Source organism: Misgurnus anguillicaudatus, chromosome 24, assembly GCF_027580225.2.
Source record: "Misgurnus anguillicaudatus chromosome 24, ASM2758022v2, whole genome shotgun sequence".
NCBI lineage: Eukaryota > Metazoa > Chordata > Actinopteri > Cypriniformes > Cobitidae > Misgurnus > Misgurnus anguillicaudatus.
In genome coordinates this window covers 29,338,657-29,357,553 of record NC_073360.2, presented here as the reverse complement: position 1 = coordinate 29,357,553, position 18,897 = coordinate 29,338,657, and the positions used below count along the sequence as shown (strand labels likewise).

Below are 18,897 nucleotides of genomic sequence, written 5' to 3'. Positions count from 1 at the left end.
AGTAACAGGAGTACAGCAAGTTAGGTAAGACCCAAGTTTATAGATACCCTTAAAGGGTCAAGAAATACTAAACAACATTTTCTGAGATGTTAACAGGGATGGTTGTGTTGTACATCATAGAAGACAATGTTAGCATCTGATCATTTTAAAATGAAGTAGGTAAAGTTGAGGTTTTTGCTCTATTTTTGTATTCCAGGTTTACAAGTGACGTGAAGATGTACTGCAGTACATATTATTTTATACAGAAGATGTTTCGCTTAATTATTCATAATAGCAGCGCTCGTGTATGTACCGTACAGGCCAGCGGGGAGTTTGGGGCTCGGGGCAATTGCACTTGGATTCAGTTCTGTAGCAAGGCCGGGTCTACGGCGGGTGGGGGCCCCCCCAGAATTTCCCTCTGATTTTTCTTCTGCCCCCTCAAAAATGTCCAGCCAACCATCAAAACGAAGTGTCTCTTTACACAAATGGCGTGTCTATTTTTATCACAAAAAACATGTTGCCTCTGCCGTTTTTGTTTCTTTTTTGAATGTGGTGTCGATTGCGCTCGGTTTGTGAAGCTCTGAATCGCTCAGCTGCTTGCAAACGGTTTGATTCCGCCGTTGACTCCAAGTGCTTTGCTGGAGGATTTGCATAATTGCAGCCATTTGCTAAAACTCAGACAAAAACATCTTAATGAGGAAACAAGAAACACTTCAGAGAAAATGTGAACACAATTTCTGCTTTTCTTTGGCCCTGCAGCTATTTTAAATAACATTAGAGGAATCCCAGCACAGCAGCATGTGCTGTTTTGTGTCATCATAAAATCCACTGTTATTCAACAAAAACAAACACGTCGCGCTAAACCACAAATGTGATCTAATTAAATACAGTAGCTCAATAAAATTTCCACATTAATTTTTATAGCTGAATTTTTGGTTTGTTTTTCATTTCTTCTTAAGAAATTTTTTGAGAAAACAAAGTAATAAATTACTCCAGAGGGGTCTCCAGAGGGCTAATAATAAAAAATCTCTAAAAGCATAAGCATGTTTTTACTGTGTATAAAGATTATATGAGTCAGAGGTAATTCCAAGCTAACAATTTTGCTCACTGAATATTCTAGGAATGTTATTTTGTGTTCTCAAAATGTTAATTACAGATAAAACCTATAAATAACCAACAGGAAAAGTTTTCTGTATAAATTATTTTCAGGTTATTAACAAACTTCCCCGCGTATTTTATTGGTTGCAAAAAAATCCTATCCTAGAATGGTATTTGATTCCAAAAAAAAAACAAAAAAACTAAGAACTGTAAAATTAAAATCTGTATGTTCTATCGGTTAGTGTGACTAAACATTAGAGAACAGCCCAGAATCCATCAAATAGTGCTGTTAAAGGTATAGCGAAAGATTTTCTTTTTCCGGGTGGATCATCTAGATTATTGGTCATCCCAGATGTCAATCATTCTGATGATATGTTGACGTATAACCGGCGTACGTGCTTGTCCCAAGGTTCGCTTTCTGCAAATGCGCACTTTTAGGTGTGGTGGGCTAACCACACCGGTTTTAACCATTCATTGAAGGCCGCGTTCTCACTGTGTTTTTTTCTAAATGTCTGAGGGTCGCAAAAGAAAAAGTGTTTACGAATTGTATGACAAGAAGAGAAAGGACTATGAAGAAAGAAACAAGATCAGAGTGTTTATGGGACACTATTTCACACGCTGGCGTAAGCTAACCGTGCATTCACACCACCACCGGCGAGAGCGTCAATAAAAGCTCTGGCTGCCCTACTATCAATGCTAAAGAAAAGGTGTAATGGACGCTCTGACGCTCGAATGCATTCTCTGGAATCCTCTCAAGCGGAGGTTTCCGCCTTCTGATTGGTTGCCGCCGAACGTTTCCGCCTTCCGACTGGTTGCTGCCAAACCGCATCATAGCTTATTACCATAAAGTTGAGCTGATTTCAACTCTCCTCGACGCTACACCATACATGACTATAGATATGTACACTAGATGTCGCCTTGGCTACGGCAGTTCATTGGACCGAATGTGTCAAACAGAGCCGCCATCTTGAAACAGGGGAATCCCGCATCAGCGTCATTGTAGGCAATGGTGTAACGGAAATAAAATCACCATAAATCGTCAGGAATGGGATTTTCTTCGTTTTCTTTTGGTTCGTTTCAACCGTCAGACATGTATTTTGCATTGGGTCAAGAAAAAAATTTAAGTTTTAAAATTTTGAAAATCTACTTTTTCTAACCATAATGCATAGTGCTAGTAGGCCTAAAATCCATACGCAGCACAAAAGTCCGGCATCGTCCATGAATTCGAAGTACAGGCGGACATAGCGGCTTTACCTAGATACTTCCTATGACAAGACCCCTGTTCTAAGATGGCGGCGGTTTTGACGCATGCTCAGAACCCCAAGGCGACATCTAGTGTATATATCTATGGTACATGACGCGCCGCTGCTCGACGGGGCTCGCTGCCGGCTCTCATTGAAAATGAATGACTTCCGGCTACTTTTGCCACGCGAAGTTTCTACTCGAAAGGTAAAGTTTGTCATGCTATTTGGAGAAATCCATTTAAAATCACTGCTAGTAAAAGTTGATGTAAGCTATGATTAGCGATGCTAGCCCTGGCACAAGTCACGAACTGCACAGACACGGTAAACATGCTTTAAAGCAACACTATGTAGTTTTTTTACCTTTAAATAATGTCTCTAAAATTATTTCAGTGATAGAACATCTTTTAACTGGACAAATTGTATTGTTGCTGCAACCTGAGCAGCCTCCTAGCTGCTACAAGCACACTCTGAAAGTGGCGGTGGAGGGTAGAGAACACTGCCCCGCCCCTCCCCCTGCCTGCAGAAGAGTGTCTGATACCAGGCACTGTTGAGCTTTTCAACCACATGGGGGAGCTGTAAGTCATTTTTACATGGAAACTACATAGTGTTGCTTTAAGGTCAATGAGAAAATGAGTTCATCAGGACTATACACGTTGTTTTGACTCAAGGCAGTTATGACGGTACTGTTATTGCTCTCTGACATCTCTTTCTTTGTAAGATCATCTTAGGCAGTTCACCTAATGAAAGATATGACTTCTACTTTGTCTCATAAGATCTTAATCTCTGTGCTTTCCACTGGAAGTATTTAGCCAGAATGACCTCTTTAGTTTTCATCTTTCTCAATTGCTCTCTTCACTTTTCTTTCAAAAACGTCTCTATCATTTCTCATTTGTTTCTGACCTCTTATATTCATTGTTGTTTTTGCTCTGACGTGTATTTTTATAAAAGGTAATTCCTGCCCTCTAGTGGTGATGTCTGTCTAGTACACTAAACAGGGGAAGATGTGCTTTCTGAAACCAAAGGCATTCTTTGCCACCTTACTTTAATGTAACACCTCTCTCTCTCTCTCTCTCTCTCTCTCTCTCTCTCTCTCTCTCTCTCTCTCTCTCTCTCTCTCTCTCTCTCTCTCTCTCTCTCTCTCTCTCTCTCTCTCTCTCTCTCTCTCTCTCTCTCTCTCTCTCTCTCTCTCTCTCTCTCTCTCTAGGTGTTGTGTATGATTACAGCCCCAGTGACCATGATCCTCTCCTCCCAGCAAGATGCTTCCTTTGCATTTGCGTCACTGGCCATCATTTTCTCTGTTTACATCACTCTCGTAGTTCTCTTCGTGCCTAAGGTCTGTGCACCCAAAAAAGCTTTTTATCACTTCCACATTCATGCTGGTATTGGGTCTTAATGAAGTTACTAGTTTCGGTTCTTTCCCTTGAACCAGTTTTCATTTTTTGCGAGAGTACATAAGTTAAGTTTCAGTCTGGATAAGGAGTATAGGTTTTGTTTCATGAGACGAGTTCAATGACCTTAATTTCACAAACCTAAATTTATTTATTGCCATAATTAATTGATATTATCTAATTCCCATACACTGACTACATTATACATTATTTTTACATGACTTCAATCTAATTAAATACAGTAAGTAGCTCAATAAAATTTCCACATTAATTTTTATAGCTCAGAATTTTTTTTTTTTCATTTCTCCTAAAGAATTTAAAAACAAAAAACAAAGTAATAAATGACTACTAATACAGTAATAAATAATAAAAAATCTCTAAAAGCATAAGCATGTTTTTACTAAACATTACATTTATAAACTACGAAATTTTCTATGTAGTTTTGTGCTAGTTTCATGTTTCTCGATCCTGGTATTGACTTGAACTGCAGTTACAAAGAAATACATGTTGAAATGACTTTCGATGTCATAAACATTCAGTATTGAACAGTCAACAAAATCTCATATCCTTAAATAATTTTACCATAAATTCGTGTTTCATTTCCATTTCTGATGTTTTCTAAGTACAGAAAAAATGTACAAAAGATGTCACTGGGGCCCTGTCCAAAACTACACCATTGTACCTAAAGGGTGTCTATTGATACCTCAAAGGCACATATATTGGGACCTCAAAAGAACATAATAGTACCTCAGATGTCAAATTGATTTAGGGAAATAACAGAATTTTAAATGTGATCCTGTTGTATTCCACTCAGATGAAAAAAATCATCTATTGCATTTAGTAAAATTTAAATGTAGGGCAACCCTTAAAGCGTAACTAAACCCCTGGTCAGAGCCTGACTCCACCCACTGGCAATATTTGAAAAATAAAGGAAAAGTGGGCAGATCCCAACGGAGATAGAGGGGACGAACTAAGCTCGTACCAAGTGTGTGGTGATATCGTAACAAGGGCGTGGTGAGCTTGAACCTGCTTACGTCACAAGGTATTTTTTGGACCCAACATCCAATAGGAAAATTCAACTGCAGTAGCCACCGTTCAACCTGAAGAGGGCAGCACTGAGACGTTTTTACACCATATATTAACTTTATATCCAAATGTCAAAAAACGTACTGAAATCAATGTACAGCACTAATAAAGCCCCATTCTTACAGACCATTAACTAAAAAAAGTTGGTTTAGGGTTTAGTTACTCTTTAAAGGGGTAGTTCACCCAAAAATGAAAATTCTGTCATCATTTACTCACTCTCATGTTGTTACAAACCTGTATACATCTTTTCGCTCTGATAAACATGAAGGAAGAACCAAACCGTGCGTGGACCCTATTCACTTCCATAAAAAAAATAATATGGAAGTAAATGGGGTCCACGAACAGTCCGGTTACAGACATTTCTCAAAATATCTTTCCTTGTGTACATCAGAACAAAGAAATGTATACAGGTTTGTAACAACATGAGAGTGAGTAAATGATGACAGAATTTTCATTTTTGGGTGAACTATACCTTTAAATATGATGTGGAAGAAATGCCAAAAATGGCATCATACTAAATACCTTTAAGATGAGCATGTTCATTATCCAGTTCTCGCTATTTTATTAACAAACTTGGAGCTTTTAGTTCTCTCAGCTTGAAATATTAAGTTGGTCGTACTAATGATGTTAAAATGTCACTTTGATGTCTTAAATAGTTTCTTCAACAAAACGCAAGTTGGATTGTTTTACAGTGCAATACAAGAGTGATTTTGGAAATGTTTCACATGGTCTTTTCCTTCAATCAAAGATACGTCGTTTGATAACCCGTGGCGAGTGGCAGTCAGAACAGCAGGACACACTTAAAACTGGCTCATCCACCAACAACAACGAAGATGAGAAATCACGGCAACTGGAACGCGAGAACAGGGAACTCCAGAAGATCATACAAGAGGCACGTGCCACTTCTTTCTTTTTCCATATGTCACTTTCTTCCTTTGCCTGTCTGTTCACTATTTTTATATAATGAAGTAGTTCACCCATACATAAAATTGTGTTAAGCAAAACAGAACTAACAAAAAATAGATCACTTAAGCTCTATATGAAAAACCCAAAGTTTTAAAGATATGAATGACAGCACAAAATTTGATTAAAGTAAATGAATTTGTACTCATTCATTCAATTATTTTCATACAGAAGGAAGAAAGAGTGACAGAACTTCGGCATCAACTTGCGGAACGTCAAGCGTTGCGTTCCCGTAGACGGCCGTCAGTCCAGAATCAAAACCAAAATCACAGCGTTCCGCTTGCTCAGACGAATCTACCCAGCTACTCCCCTGCTATAGACAAACAGTCTCTTCCTCCATCCTTTTCCAATTCCTCAAACCTCTACCAGGGCGAAGGCAAACTGAGCCGAAACAACTGCCACAACAGTAGGTTGCCCCTGCTATACAAATGATTCATGCCTCCAGACTGGATGAATCAAAATGAAAGAAAATGGCATCTGTTAACCTTTAGACAAAGAACTCTTTATTGGTTCACCTTTTGGCTTCCTGACATTCCTGATGTTGATTTTTTTGTTAATTTTTGATTAACCTTCCTACATAAATTCTGTTACACAGTCAATAAGTTACCAAGTGTGGTGCTTATACGTGAATTAAATATAGACATTAACTTATAGGTATTTAATTAAAGTGATAGAATTTTCATTTTTGGGTGAACTGTCATCATTTGCTCATCCTCATGTTGTTCTGGACCTGTATGAATTTCTTTTTTCTGATGAACAAAAAAGAAGATAGTTTGAGAAATGATGGTAAACACACAGCATATAGTGTACCATTGCCTTCCATAGTAGGAAAATTTTTTTGGAAGTATTGTGATAAATGATGAAGAAAATATTCATTTTATTTCTCAAAATATCTTCTTTTGTGTTCATCAGAGAACGGAGATTCATGCAGGTTTGGAGCGGCATGAGGATGAGTAAAATGATGACAAAATTTTCATTTTTGGGTGAACTATCCCTTTAAAGCTGCAATCCGTAAAAGTATGCATCTCTATCGCCATCTCTGTTTGAAATATGAAACTGCAGGTTACTTTATGTAAACGAAATAAAGAAATTGCCTGCAAAATCTGACCCATCAACTCTATTTCTAAATCAGTACAAGCCTACTTTTGTAAAAACATGTACTTGCTCAATAATTGATTTTTGCTTATTAACCAAAAAAGTTACAGATTGCAGCTTTAAAGGAATAGTCTACTCATTTTCAATGTTGAAATGTGTTGTTGCCTTGACTGGGAGTTGTTGATACATCCCTCTATCATCTGTGTGTGTGCACGTAAGCGCTGGAGCGCGCTGCGACGCTTCGATAGCATTTAGCTTAGCCCCATTCATTCAATGCTACCATTTAGAGATGGGGTTGGAAGTGACCAAACACACCAACGTTTTTCCTATTTAAGACGAGTAGTTACACGAGCAAGTTTGGTGGTACAAAACAAAACGCAGCGCTTTTCTGGGCGGATTTGGGGGAGGAACTGTATTTTGTGGCGTGGTGGCACTTTTGGGAGTACTTCGACTCGGCGCAGTAACACCCTCCCTCTCCCATTATGAGAGGGAGAAGGGGAGCGGACTTTTCAGGCGAGTCGAAGTGCTCCCAAAAGTGCTGTTGCGCCATAGAATGTGGTTCCTCTTTTGGATCCGCTTGGAAAGGTGCTGTGTTTTGTTTTGTGCCGCCAGGCTTGCTCGTGTAGCTGCTCGTCTTAAATAGGTTTGGTCACTTCTGGCTTTGTCTCTGGATGGTGGCATTGAATGAATGGGGCTAAGCTAAATGCTATCGAAGCGTCGCAGCGCGCTCCAGCGCTTGCGTGCACACACACAGATGGTGGAGGGATCTGTCAACGGTTCTTGGTTGAGGTAATAACATATTTTGGTGTTGAAAATGAGTAGACTATTCCTTTAACCAATGATGTCAGAAACCAGAGTCACTTAGTTTCTTGTAGGTTGGATGGTGCTAATGTAAAGAATTCGAGCTGTTGTCTGTGAGAGGGTCTGAAGCGACTTATATCTGGTTTGTTTTCTGCAAATTAATTTGCCCTTGGGTGTAACACAGTTGGACCGTATAAATCCTTTTTTTATAAAAGTGTCACCAGAACAAGAGTGTTATAAAGGATTATCTGGGTGCTGGAACCAGATCTGGTCAAAAGTGTCTTTGAATTATTTTGGTGAGTGTCAGTGAAAGAGGGCGTTTGAAGACTCGCTTCACTTAACATTTGAAAAGATTGGCTGAGTGTCACTTTAATGAGACAGACCTGGCATTGGGCGCCAGAGGATATCAGATGCTCCCTCTCATCCAGTTCACAATAGAAAGCTTTTTGCTAAAGCTGTGATTTAAGGTTTCTGACCTGAGTCTGGTCGATAGTCTATTTTCCTGATATTCTTTTTCAACTCAAAACCTTATAGATTTAATGGATTTGCTGTTCCAGTCTTACACTTACAATTTTCTAAGTGGAATGATCTAAAATGATGTTTTTTGACCTGGACAAGTTTTGATTTGTTTTTCCTAACATTACCAATGACTTTATGTTTGTCAGCTGTGACAGTCGTGATTTGTTTGTCTATCACAGTTCACATGGAAAAGATCTTTTCCGACCAGATTTGTCGCATGCATCAGCAAACCTGAAACTGGTGCAGCTAAAGCGGTTTCATTTAAAAAAAAAATGCTATACGAGAACTCCATATAGACCTACAGTATGTTTGGTTTCATTCAATTCAAGTTTACTTGTGTAGCGCTTTTCACGGTTTACACTGTCGCTGTCACTGTTGTTGAGTTTTAAGAAATGTCTATTTGAAATCAATACTTTAAGTCCAATATATTTGTATTATTTCATATTTTTAATTTTTACCAGTTACAGATTGTTTAAAAAACATTTTGTGCCTCTAACACACAGTCATTCAGATTTATACTTCTTTTACTTTTAATAATTCATGGTTTTCGAGGATGGCATCTCAAGCAACCTGCCCGTGTTGGCATTTACCAAAAAATCCTCAATTCTGCCTAGTAACACAGATTAATTTGAGCCGTAATATTGGCTTTTATTGACATGGCCTTTAAAGTCAACAAAAAGTATAGTAAGTGCTTTCTTTTCTTCTCTCTTTGAAACGTTAAAAAGCCTGTTTGTTTTTTATTTTAAATGCATGATTATATGCTTAATTGCATTTTAGCATCGTTTTTCTTTACTTTGTCTGCCACCCCGACATTTGCGATCAGAACAGACAGCAGACGACTTTCTGCACCAAATCTGCACCAAAGTCAGCGGCTGTGGTGGAGGTCTGGTGCGGATCCGGCCCAAAGTCATATGTTGTCTGCGAGATGCACTTAGTTGTTCATATATGCATTGTATAATTACTATAAGAGGTAAACTGAAGTACTTAATGGATTATACACTCTTTTGTACATTTAACTTTAAGGCCATTTGGGGGCATTTAAACTGATTAAATCTATGCCTGTAAACTTTCCCAATAATTTTTAAAAAGGTTATCAAAAAGTTTTTACAAATCAGGACAAATCAGAAGTCACAATTGCAAAATGTATGATTCACCTAAATGTTTGACTTTCCCTTGTATTTTTGCAGTTGCAAGTTGAGTCAATGTTTAGAATTTTGTACTTGTGGACAATCTCTATGTATATTTACATTATTGCAATATTAAAACGATTAATAATATCTTCTTTATTTCATATGGTAAGACAATCACATAATATTTTAATGTTTACACAATAATACAATATTTGCAGTTTGTTGCATGTTTCATTGTTGTATATGTATCATTAAAAGTGTATAAACTATCAAATAACAAGCAATGATCTATTTGACGAGCTGGATAGCTAAGCGTAAAAGGATAAAGCACATTGTTTTCCCTCTAGTAATGTAGCTCAGGGTGTGTGATTATATATTGTAACACTTGACACACTATAAAGACACAATCTGTAATTACTGAAACAGTGCCTTTTGAATTCATCGGAGTGAATCTGTCTTTGCAGAGATCTAAGTTGGTAGGTTGTTATTATTCTAAGGTTTAAAAGGCCTACGGTTGCAGCAATTACGGATTGCCCTTTCAAATGTACTGTTTTTGTCAAGTGTGTGCACTATACCACATTAAAATTTGTAAAACTTCCAGATATCTGTAAGTCGTGTAATAAGGTCCCTTGTAATTTTTGAAAGGACACGAATTTATTATGTATGTTAAGCTTTAGAAAGTTTATCTAAATATGCAAACGTTCTGGATGTCAGCATTCAATAAACTTATTATTTTGGAGAGTATGGTCTGGATTGTTCACACACATAATCTTTGTGTTTGGAATAACCTTTTTTTTATATATTAACAGTTAAGAAAAAATGAAGAGTTTGGTGCCTAAATGAGATAACTTATTATTGGGAATTCCAATTAGTATCAATCAAACTGCAGTTGTTGTTTTTTTATTTAAGCCTTTATAACTAAAAAATACAGCTAAATGTCACAATAAAACACAATAAAAGCATGATAACATAATAATAAACAAAACTTTTTTACACAGAGTTATCTCGTTTTGGAACCAAACTCTACATTGTCATAAACGTTCCCACAGTTAGCAAATTTTTCGGTAACTTTCCCCAGAACGGCACCTTTAAATGATTTTAAACCTGAAAGTGTAGCTATTTCATTGCTAAAAACGTTATTTTGTGTATTTGGTATAATACAATGTGTTTGTTTGGTTTATGGTTAAAAAACACATTATTTTCCACATACCGTAAATTTTTGTAGCTCCAGATTTGTTCCTGAAACGCACGGATTTAAAAAGCGGTGTATCCCTGATTGGCCAGCTAATCTGTCAATTGGGATTGGCCTGAATACCTCTGACGTCAGCCAGAAATGTGAAGCTCCTTACCATGTTTGAAAGATTCGCTCACAATGCAATGCTAACAGGAGTTAACTTACAGGCTGAGTCCGGAATTATGACAATGTTGTCTTTTCTACATCACCAATCCCAGGAAGTAAACTGTTGCTTACAATCCGTGTGTTTGTTGTTGTCCAAGAAAAGAGATTTACGTTGGAGACAATATCTCGCGCATCGTTTACTTTGGGGTATGTACCTTTTGCATATTGTTAATGTACTATTACATACACACCAAAGGAAATGTAAAAAAAAAAACGTGAATTGGACTTGGTGCTCTTTAAAGAATGAGTTACAAATAAAGTTTGGGGACATCAGCCGAAAAAGAAAATGGATTCAGAGGCAAAGAAAGGTATTACGTTTTTAAATAAATAAAGATACTTTATCTCATAATAATGTGCACGAATCATCATATAATCCATGGTAGGATAGAACCACATGAACGTTTTAACATTTAACCTAAATAACGTTTCAGTGATCACAAAAGTGGGAAAAGAAACAAAAAGACAGAATATTTAAAAACGTTGCGTTTCTCTGAGGTAAAGTTAACTAACTTATATCAACAGCTTGAGTGCATTGCACGACATAAACTCTCTCATTATTAGTCGCTTATTACGTATTTAGATTCACTTTAAAGGTTTCTTAGACAAGGCTTAGCTAAAGCCATGACTAGGCCTTAGGTAACAGTTAAATTAAGGTGTTTACGCATCTTTTGTATAACGTTACGTGCCTTGAAAAAAATACATTACTGGTGTTTGTGTATCTTGAGACAATGGTACTGGTATAAGATCTGCAGGTTATTTCAGTTGAGACAGACCAGCATGTTGTAATCTAGGACTTACCTTAAGCGTTGTCTGTGAAATAGGGGTAAAAAGTCTGGTTTTGACTTCGAACGTTTCTCAAACGGAGGACTGCGTACAGTGCGTTGGTCGCATGCATGCAACTTACGTCATCAAGCCTGCTTTATTTAAGTTAACTGAGCATTACATTCGCAAGTCATAAACATGTAACAACAATTTAAGATTAACTAAATATAAAAGTAAACTTTATAATTGTATATAATATTCTGAAATACGATGCTACAAATGCGACCTCCGAAGTATGCAGATTTCCGTTTGAGAAACGGCCTTCATGTGGCGCTGCGCAGGCCGCTCGGCACATGACATCAAAGTACCGCAGCTTTCGAATCGATCTCGCGGTTTTTGTTGTCATACGCCGATCAATCTGCGCAACGTCACATGAAGCAAGTGCAACCAGAAGAGTTGTGCAATCCTGTATCTTTTGTGTTAGGATTTTTTGTTTTATGTACACTTGGGAGAAAGCAGTGGGTGTTTGTGAGGGAGTGGAGCGCACCGTGGCATTTTGATAAATTTAGGGAAGTGGACACATTAGGTGGATACAGAACTAAGGTCACATGCTGGAAGGCAAAATTCCCCATTGTGTTCATGTGACCATCACATGAAGTTCCTTCTTTTTGAGTGGACCTGAATAGTTCACAGCGGTTAGGAATTAGTAGCCTTTGTTATAATGCATGTAGTTTATTGAGGATCTTTACTGTCAGCATTTCAACACAGAGGAGTGTCAAAAACTCTTTCAGATAAAAAACAATACATTCATTTTTAAAAAATCACAGTATAAACATTTATTAATAAATAGTTAAATAAGACAATGAAAAAATTAAATACACTTAAACGATATAAATAAATCTAAACACTACAACAACATAGTTCTATGAACATTTACATTCCTTTCACTATTTCTACAACGAAATAAGATAATACATATATTAGCTTAAACTTTTAAATTAAACATTTAACCTTCATGTAGTGTCTGTTTAAAGTACTTAGTACTCAATGCACTTACTGCATCTATCGCGTTTTAGAACTAAAACTTTAAATGAAAATGCAATAAGGATACTTATAATAATAATAATAATAATAACAAATGCCCTGAGAACATGCGTTCAACATTTAAATACAAATGTCTTGTACCGTTGCCTGTTTTTAAAACAGATCATGCAACTAATATACTAATTCAGCTCACAATGCAAACACTCCAAAGAATGTTTTAGCATAATCTTGCTCAACGTCAGCTACATTGGTGGTTCTGGTTGATAGCCTATCACCTTCCAAAAGCTTAAACACTGCGCCGATATAGACCGGTCTGTACATGGTCTTCCCATCCTCTCCTGATTTGCATATAGAGTGAGCCGAATTCTGAAGGGGCATTTCTTGACCCATCGCATCTGAATAACGCATGATAGTATGGCTCAGGTACTCCTGGTTCACGCTTTCATCATCTTCATCCAGGCTACACTTTACAGCGTAGGACACCTGGCTGTACACGAAATAAAGGCCATCAGCCGGGATGTGAATCTCGTTGTTGGTTAGCTTAAGGCCGCCCTGCTCGAAGGACTGATCTACGTCGGTGACCCATTTTATTTCTTGTTTGGCACTGTCACCCCGCTCACCTGAGAAGAGAGAGGATAAATGTTTTAGATGGTGATCATATATGCACTTTAGGATTGTCTATATATGCCCAAAGCTTTCTAGCATCCCTCATATGAGGTCTGAATATGTGTGATATGCAGCCTAAAGATGTAAGATTTTGGTTTATCATCAAGTTATTTATGTTTGAAGATCTAGTTATTCTAATTGTTTGTTGGAGCTAATGCAAATAAGGACACTTTGTATTATTGGCTTTGAATTACTAATCTTGGAAAAACAAGAGAGCTAATGTTTAATGAAACATTAGTGTCTCTGTGCCGACAAACATCTATTTCTGTCTACATTTCCTTTATCAAGCTATAGGAGTTTTTACGATCTGATAAAATCTTCCACTCTAAAAACACTAAACTCAGTCTGCTGATAACCTATGACGTATTGTGAGATTGGTGCACACAAAAAAGTCCAAGACACAATTTGAGATGAACTCACCATGTAAATGAATGGCAGCCTTTGTGCGCTCTGCAATTTGCTGTAGGATGACTTCATGCTCTGTTGAAAAGAGGATGAGATCAGTTTCATATGTTGCCAGACATTCAACATCTAACATAAGAAAGTCCTTTGACGACAAATCATCATTATAGTCAACATTTTATCAGATCAGGTCATACTCCGAATCTGATCTATTAGACTATATCCTTTTACTTTTTGTGCCTTTGTATGGCAAAGTCGATTTACTGCGAAACTAAAATCATTGTATTCAATTATAAAAAACGTAATGGACAGCTAAGAACATAATTTACCTGATGGTGGTGTGCTGATGTGTTTCTCAGACAAGATCGAAATATCTCCTTTCTCCTGTTTTTGTAAAAGACAAGACAATATTATTAATAACTTGTCGAGCACCAATCTTCAATAGCCTCCAACATTGAAATTTTCGCTCTTACCACGAAATGCCAGGCGATGAAGACCGAAGCCACGGCACAGAGGCAGACGAAAACGATCGCACCCAACGTCTTCCATATCCAGCTTCGCGAAGACTTGACCGGTACGGGTACCACGGTTCTCTGATAGACACCATCCATACCTGCCTCTAGATCTACTACTGTTGTTTGATACTTCATGCTGTCACTTGTCTGAGATGTGTTCCTTTTAGTGTGAGTTTGTAAAATGAAGTACTACTTGGTTTACAGTTTTTATAGGGTCAAAAATGGGGAACTCCAGTGATGTAGCTAGTCTGAGGAACAGAGGTTGGTTTGAAAAGGGAAAGAACACCTACAAACTGCAAGTTTCCACCCACACTTGCACATACATACACACACACACACACACACACACACACACACACACACACACACACACACACACACACACACACACACACACACACACACCAACCCACTGATGTGCTATCACATAACTCTGCATACTAACTTTGAAGAGATGTACCTATTACTATTAAATTAAACATATTGAGTTATGCTTTTTATTGATTTATTGATAATGACTTTTATTGATAAAGTTAACATTATTGCATTCAATCATACTCAACAGGTTATTAGATAACGTCCCGTAAATTCTAATAATGTATATAGAAATGTCGATATGTTTATTTTCATACACATATGCATATTTAAATGTATGTACCAAGAAAACGTGTCAGTAATCTTAATATACTATTCGATTAGTAAACAAGAAATGTCATAATCGCTCAAGGTTTGGCTCTCATATGACTTCACAATACAGCCTGATAAACCGGCTAAGTGGTTAATAATGTGCCACAGATACTTTCAGTTTCGGCCTGCTACTGATGATGTAATACCAGCCCATTCCACTGCTAGTATAGACACAGCTGACATACTTCCTTTTGGGACATTCCAACCTTTGAAATTCTTTCTGGCTTTACCATTGTTTTCGTTTTCCCTCTCGTTTTCATATACTCTCTTTCATTATCTCACTCACTTTCTCCGTTAAAGAAATATTATTATGTATTTGTTCCTGTGTTAGCTCAGAAGGTCATGGGTTCGAACCCAGGGAAGACACAAACTGATCAAATTACCTTGTAATGCAGTTGCTTTGGATAAAAGCGTCTGTCAAATATGTAAATGTAGCTTATATTTTAATCTCTAATCACTGTTAGAAAAAGCGGTCACTGGGGTGCTACCCTTTCAATAAGTACACCTTTGTACCTCAATGGTGAATTTTAGTACCCTTAGATGTACATATATGTATCTACACATTAGGACCTTTTAAAGGGTGCTGTCCCAGTAAGTACTTTTGTACCTTTTTCGGATGTGACATTCGTAAATAATTAGGGAAGAAATTAGAAAAAAAAGGAAGTGAGGCTTCGATTTTAAATTGCATTTTAAATCTGTATTATAAATCATACACGATTAAAAGACACGGACTTTAAACTAAAACAAGGCAAAATTTTATATAATTGAAATAAACACTTTGTTAGCACTGTTGACTTTGCTCTCTTATCTCTCGAGTTATTTCTGCAAAAACAACATGTAATTTTAGCTAAAAGTTGGCTACTCATATCGAATCTATACTTAACCTAGATGGTGAAATGACGGCTGGTTGTTGGGTTGACACTCTTTGCGCAACTATAGCATATATGTTGTTTCCTTCCCCCTAACCATTAATAAAGGAAATGCATGACACCACAAAAGCCCTTCCGGACTCGCTTCTCACACTACTACTAAAAAAGGCCTATTATTAACTAATCCCCATCTTACTCACGGCATCCTGTTTGTTTGTCCCAAATATGAATCATGAGTTTAAGTAACGTTTGCAGCTGTGCTTTAAAAGATCTCTAGGTAGTAGAAATACAGGATATTAATGTTGTGGGAGGGCTACACTTATGATTGCACCATCTGGCTTTTTACAGTATATTACAGTATCTGTTGCTTCATTCTGTTGTTGCCTAATTAAGGAAAGGCAATGGAAACTGTTTCTTAATTATGATTTCATTTGCCAGCCTGGAGGCTGAGCTGGGCATTGTTTTTGGCATCTGACGTAATAATGCAGCCGGTGTACAAGAGGTGATATTTACAGTATCAGGTCCTGTAATTGTGGGTCTACGTGACATTTAAGTGCTTTGTGTGTAGGTGTTAAAAAGTTGTCCACCAACCAAAATACCACATTGCTATAGGATCCACATTCACTGCTTAAAAAAAATGACGACACTGCAAAACCACTATGTTTATACTTGGGTATTATAAGTCAACTATGTTCTAAGAAATCAGTTTGGGTCATTTCATTGTAAAAATATGTCATTACTAATCATTGTGCCGTTTTAAACCCATATGACTTATTTTCTTTTATGGTACACGGTCAGAAAAAAGGTCAAACAGTGGTCCCATACTGTCATTGGGGCAGTACTCTTTGGTGCCAATATGTACCTCTGGGGTACTAATATAAACCCTTAGAGGCAAAGGTGTACCTTTTGAAAGGGACCACACCTATGGCAATTGAAAGTGTAACATAAAAGGACACGTTTTAGGGAGAACTTTCAAGCTTGTTCTCAAAAAGTGGAAGTGATTGGAGACAGACTGTGTTATATATATTTTTTAAAAATGAAGGAGGCGATTTCCCGGACAAAGTGTAGTTCCTGACTAATATGCATGTTTGAGCTGTCTTAAGTGAAAACAGTTTGCACTGACATATCTTTACATATATCAGTTCCATTGTATTGTCTCAATATGCTTTTAGTATGGTTGTAAAACTACTTAAAGGGACACTCAACTTAAAAAAAAAATATATATATATATATATATTCATTTTCCAGCTCCCCTATAGTTAAACATTTGATTTTTACTGTTTTGAAATCTATTCAGTCGATCTCTGGGTCTGGCGGTACCACTTTTAGCATAGCTTAGCACAATCCATTGAATCTGATTAGACCATTAGCATCGCGCTAAAAATAACCAAAGAGTTTTGATAATTTAAAACTTAACTCTTCTGTAGTTACATCGTATACTAAGACCGACAGAAAATTAAAAGATGCGATTTTCTAGATCGATATGGCTAGGACAATACTCTCATTCTGGTGTAATAATCAAGGACTTTGCTGATGCAACATGGCTGCAGCAGGAATAGTGATATTACGCACTGCCCGAAAATAGTTGCTTTGGTAACTTTTAATGGCAGGGGACTATTTTCGGGCAGTGCGTAATATATCACTATTCCTGCTGCAGCCATGTTACATCATTAAAGTCCTTGATTATTACGCCAGAATGAGAAGTCCTATATCGGCCTAGAAAATTGCAACTTTTAATTTCCGTCGGTCTTAGTACACGATATAACTACAGAAGAGTCACGTTTTAAATAAGAAAAATATGGAAACTCTTTGGTAATTTTTTTGCGTAATGCTAATGGTCTAATCAGATTCAATAGATATGCTAAGCTACGCTAAAAGTAGTAGCGCCAGACCCGGAGATCAGCTGAATGGATTACAAAACGGTAAAAATAAAATGTTTAACTCTGGGGGAGCTGGAAAATGGGCATATTTTAGAAAAAGTGGAATGTCCCTTTAAATGTCCTAATATAACTAAGGCCTAATCCTGGATAAATCTAAACCATGTCTGGGAAACCACATTGAAATTAGCTAATTAAATAATTATTTGGATTTTTACCCCTTCTAAAAGTGTACATACACACATGAGCCATGAGATTGTTGAGCCGTGTCTTAAATGTAAGGCTTTGCAATAATTTCGGGGTTTTTAATACACCACAATTGTACGAGATCAAAATTTGTTTTGCGTTTGCTTTTGAGCAATTATGATGAAAAAACCCAACCACATTTAAAGAGTATTTTCTGGAAAAAAAGTAATATCTGCAGTGTAATCTTGGTTTTGGCAGGTGCTCTCTGTAGTAAACTTTAGAAAGCATATCAAAGTGCACCTGCAGCATAAGACCAAAGGGTACAGCTATGAGAGGGGGAATTGTGGGAAACCACCCTTCATTTTAATGTGGTTATGCTGCCATATGTCTTGGTTGGTAATTTGGTAAGGATTCCTGCCATGCTTACCATACCGTAGTTGGAACCCCTTTCTCCATTTTTACTTTCGAGCTTCCCCATAATGCTCCACGGAGGAAGGGATATGTGACGCAGAGGATGGTTTCGCAGCTTCTCTATTTCTGGTGTAGCACCTTTACCACAAGGAAGAAAAAAGTGTTTCTCTCTATTTGTCAAACTTAGGTGCTAAGAGGAGTTTCTAAACCATATAACAACCCAGTCCAGTTTGAGGGATGGCCTTGTGGTCGGCGTGGGTTGTCTAACATGATGTACTGTCAGGTTTTGGTGACATGGCTTTAAGGCCGACTGGGGTCACCCCTATGTCTATTTAAGACATAGTAAAATGTCCCAAAAAGAAATCTCCGTTGTGCCTTATGTAAACCTGACATGCCAACTTGTTTGTGCTGTCATGTGACACATATCAAAGCACATGATAGTCATGCTAATTTTACCAAAAGGAATTTTTTTAGCAAAAATAAAAAAACTCACGTGTTATCCACTCAGTGCAATTGTGTGTATGGTCATTTTTATCTCTACAGTTTCATATCTTAGGCTCTACATGTGACAAAGTATCACAACATCGTGAGCATTTTATATTGAGCAACTGCTATGCAACAATTTAATAACTGTGGTGTTTGTATGATAGAAAGCAGTTACAGGTTTTTTACACAGTGCATGCAACCCAGTATCACAAAATTACGTACCTATAGTCACGTAAATTTGTGAGTTTTTTCCGTGACACTGACACGTTTTTCCGCCTTTTTGCGTGAAC

The 18,897-nt window shown here is 37.3% G+C and overlaps 2 protein-coding genes across 2 annotated transcripts in view; one reads left to right on the top strand and one right to left on the bottom strand.

Annotated features, from left to right (window-relative positions):
* Positions 1-7,067, top strand: part of gabbr1a (gamma-aminobutyric acid (GABA) B receptor, 1a) — a 68,138-nt gene extending 61,071 nt beyond the window's left edge. The window contains exons 22-24 of the mRNA XM_055197028.2: positions 3,526-3,654; positions 5,544-5,687; positions 5,930-7,067. Coding sequence (XP_055053003.1) covers positions 3,526-3,654; positions 5,544-5,687; positions 5,930-6,190 — 534 coding nt within the window. The 3' untranslated portion in view covers positions 6,191-7,067. The remainder of the gene's footprint in view (positions 1-3,525; positions 3,655-5,543; positions 5,688-5,929) is intronic.
* A 5,115-nt stretch (positions 7,068-12,182) lies between these two features.
* tnfb (tumor necrosis factor b (TNF superfamily, member 2)) lies at positions 12,183-14,322 on the bottom strand. Its single transcript, XM_055195507.2, has 4 exons — positions 14,050-14,322; positions 13,906-13,960; positions 13,595-13,654; positions 12,183-13,128 (listed from the first exon to the last, which is right to left on the bottom strand). The coding sequence occupies exons 1-4, from the start codon at positions 14,224-14,226 to the stop codon at positions 12,698-12,700; spliced, it is 723 nt and encodes a 240-aa protein (XP_055051482.1). The 5' UTR covers positions 14,227-14,322; the 3' UTR covers positions 12,183-12,697.
* Between the last annotated feature and the right edge of the window lie 4,575 nt (positions 14,323-18,897).

Bases quoted from the DNA above. Each gene is read 5' to 3' on its own strand.
- tnfb (XM_055195507.2), bottom strand. From the start codon at position 14,226: ATGAAGTATCAAACAACAGTAGTAGATCTAGAGGCAGGTATGGATGGT. The intron at 13,961-14,049 runs GTAAGAGCGAAA...TTACAAAAACAG, and splicing joins TCATCGCCTGGCATTTCGTG to GAGAAAGGAGATATTTCGAT. The intron at 13,655-13,905 runs GTAAATTATGTT...TCTTTTCAACAG, and splicing joins CATCAGCACACCACCATCAG to AGCATGAAGTCATCCTACAG.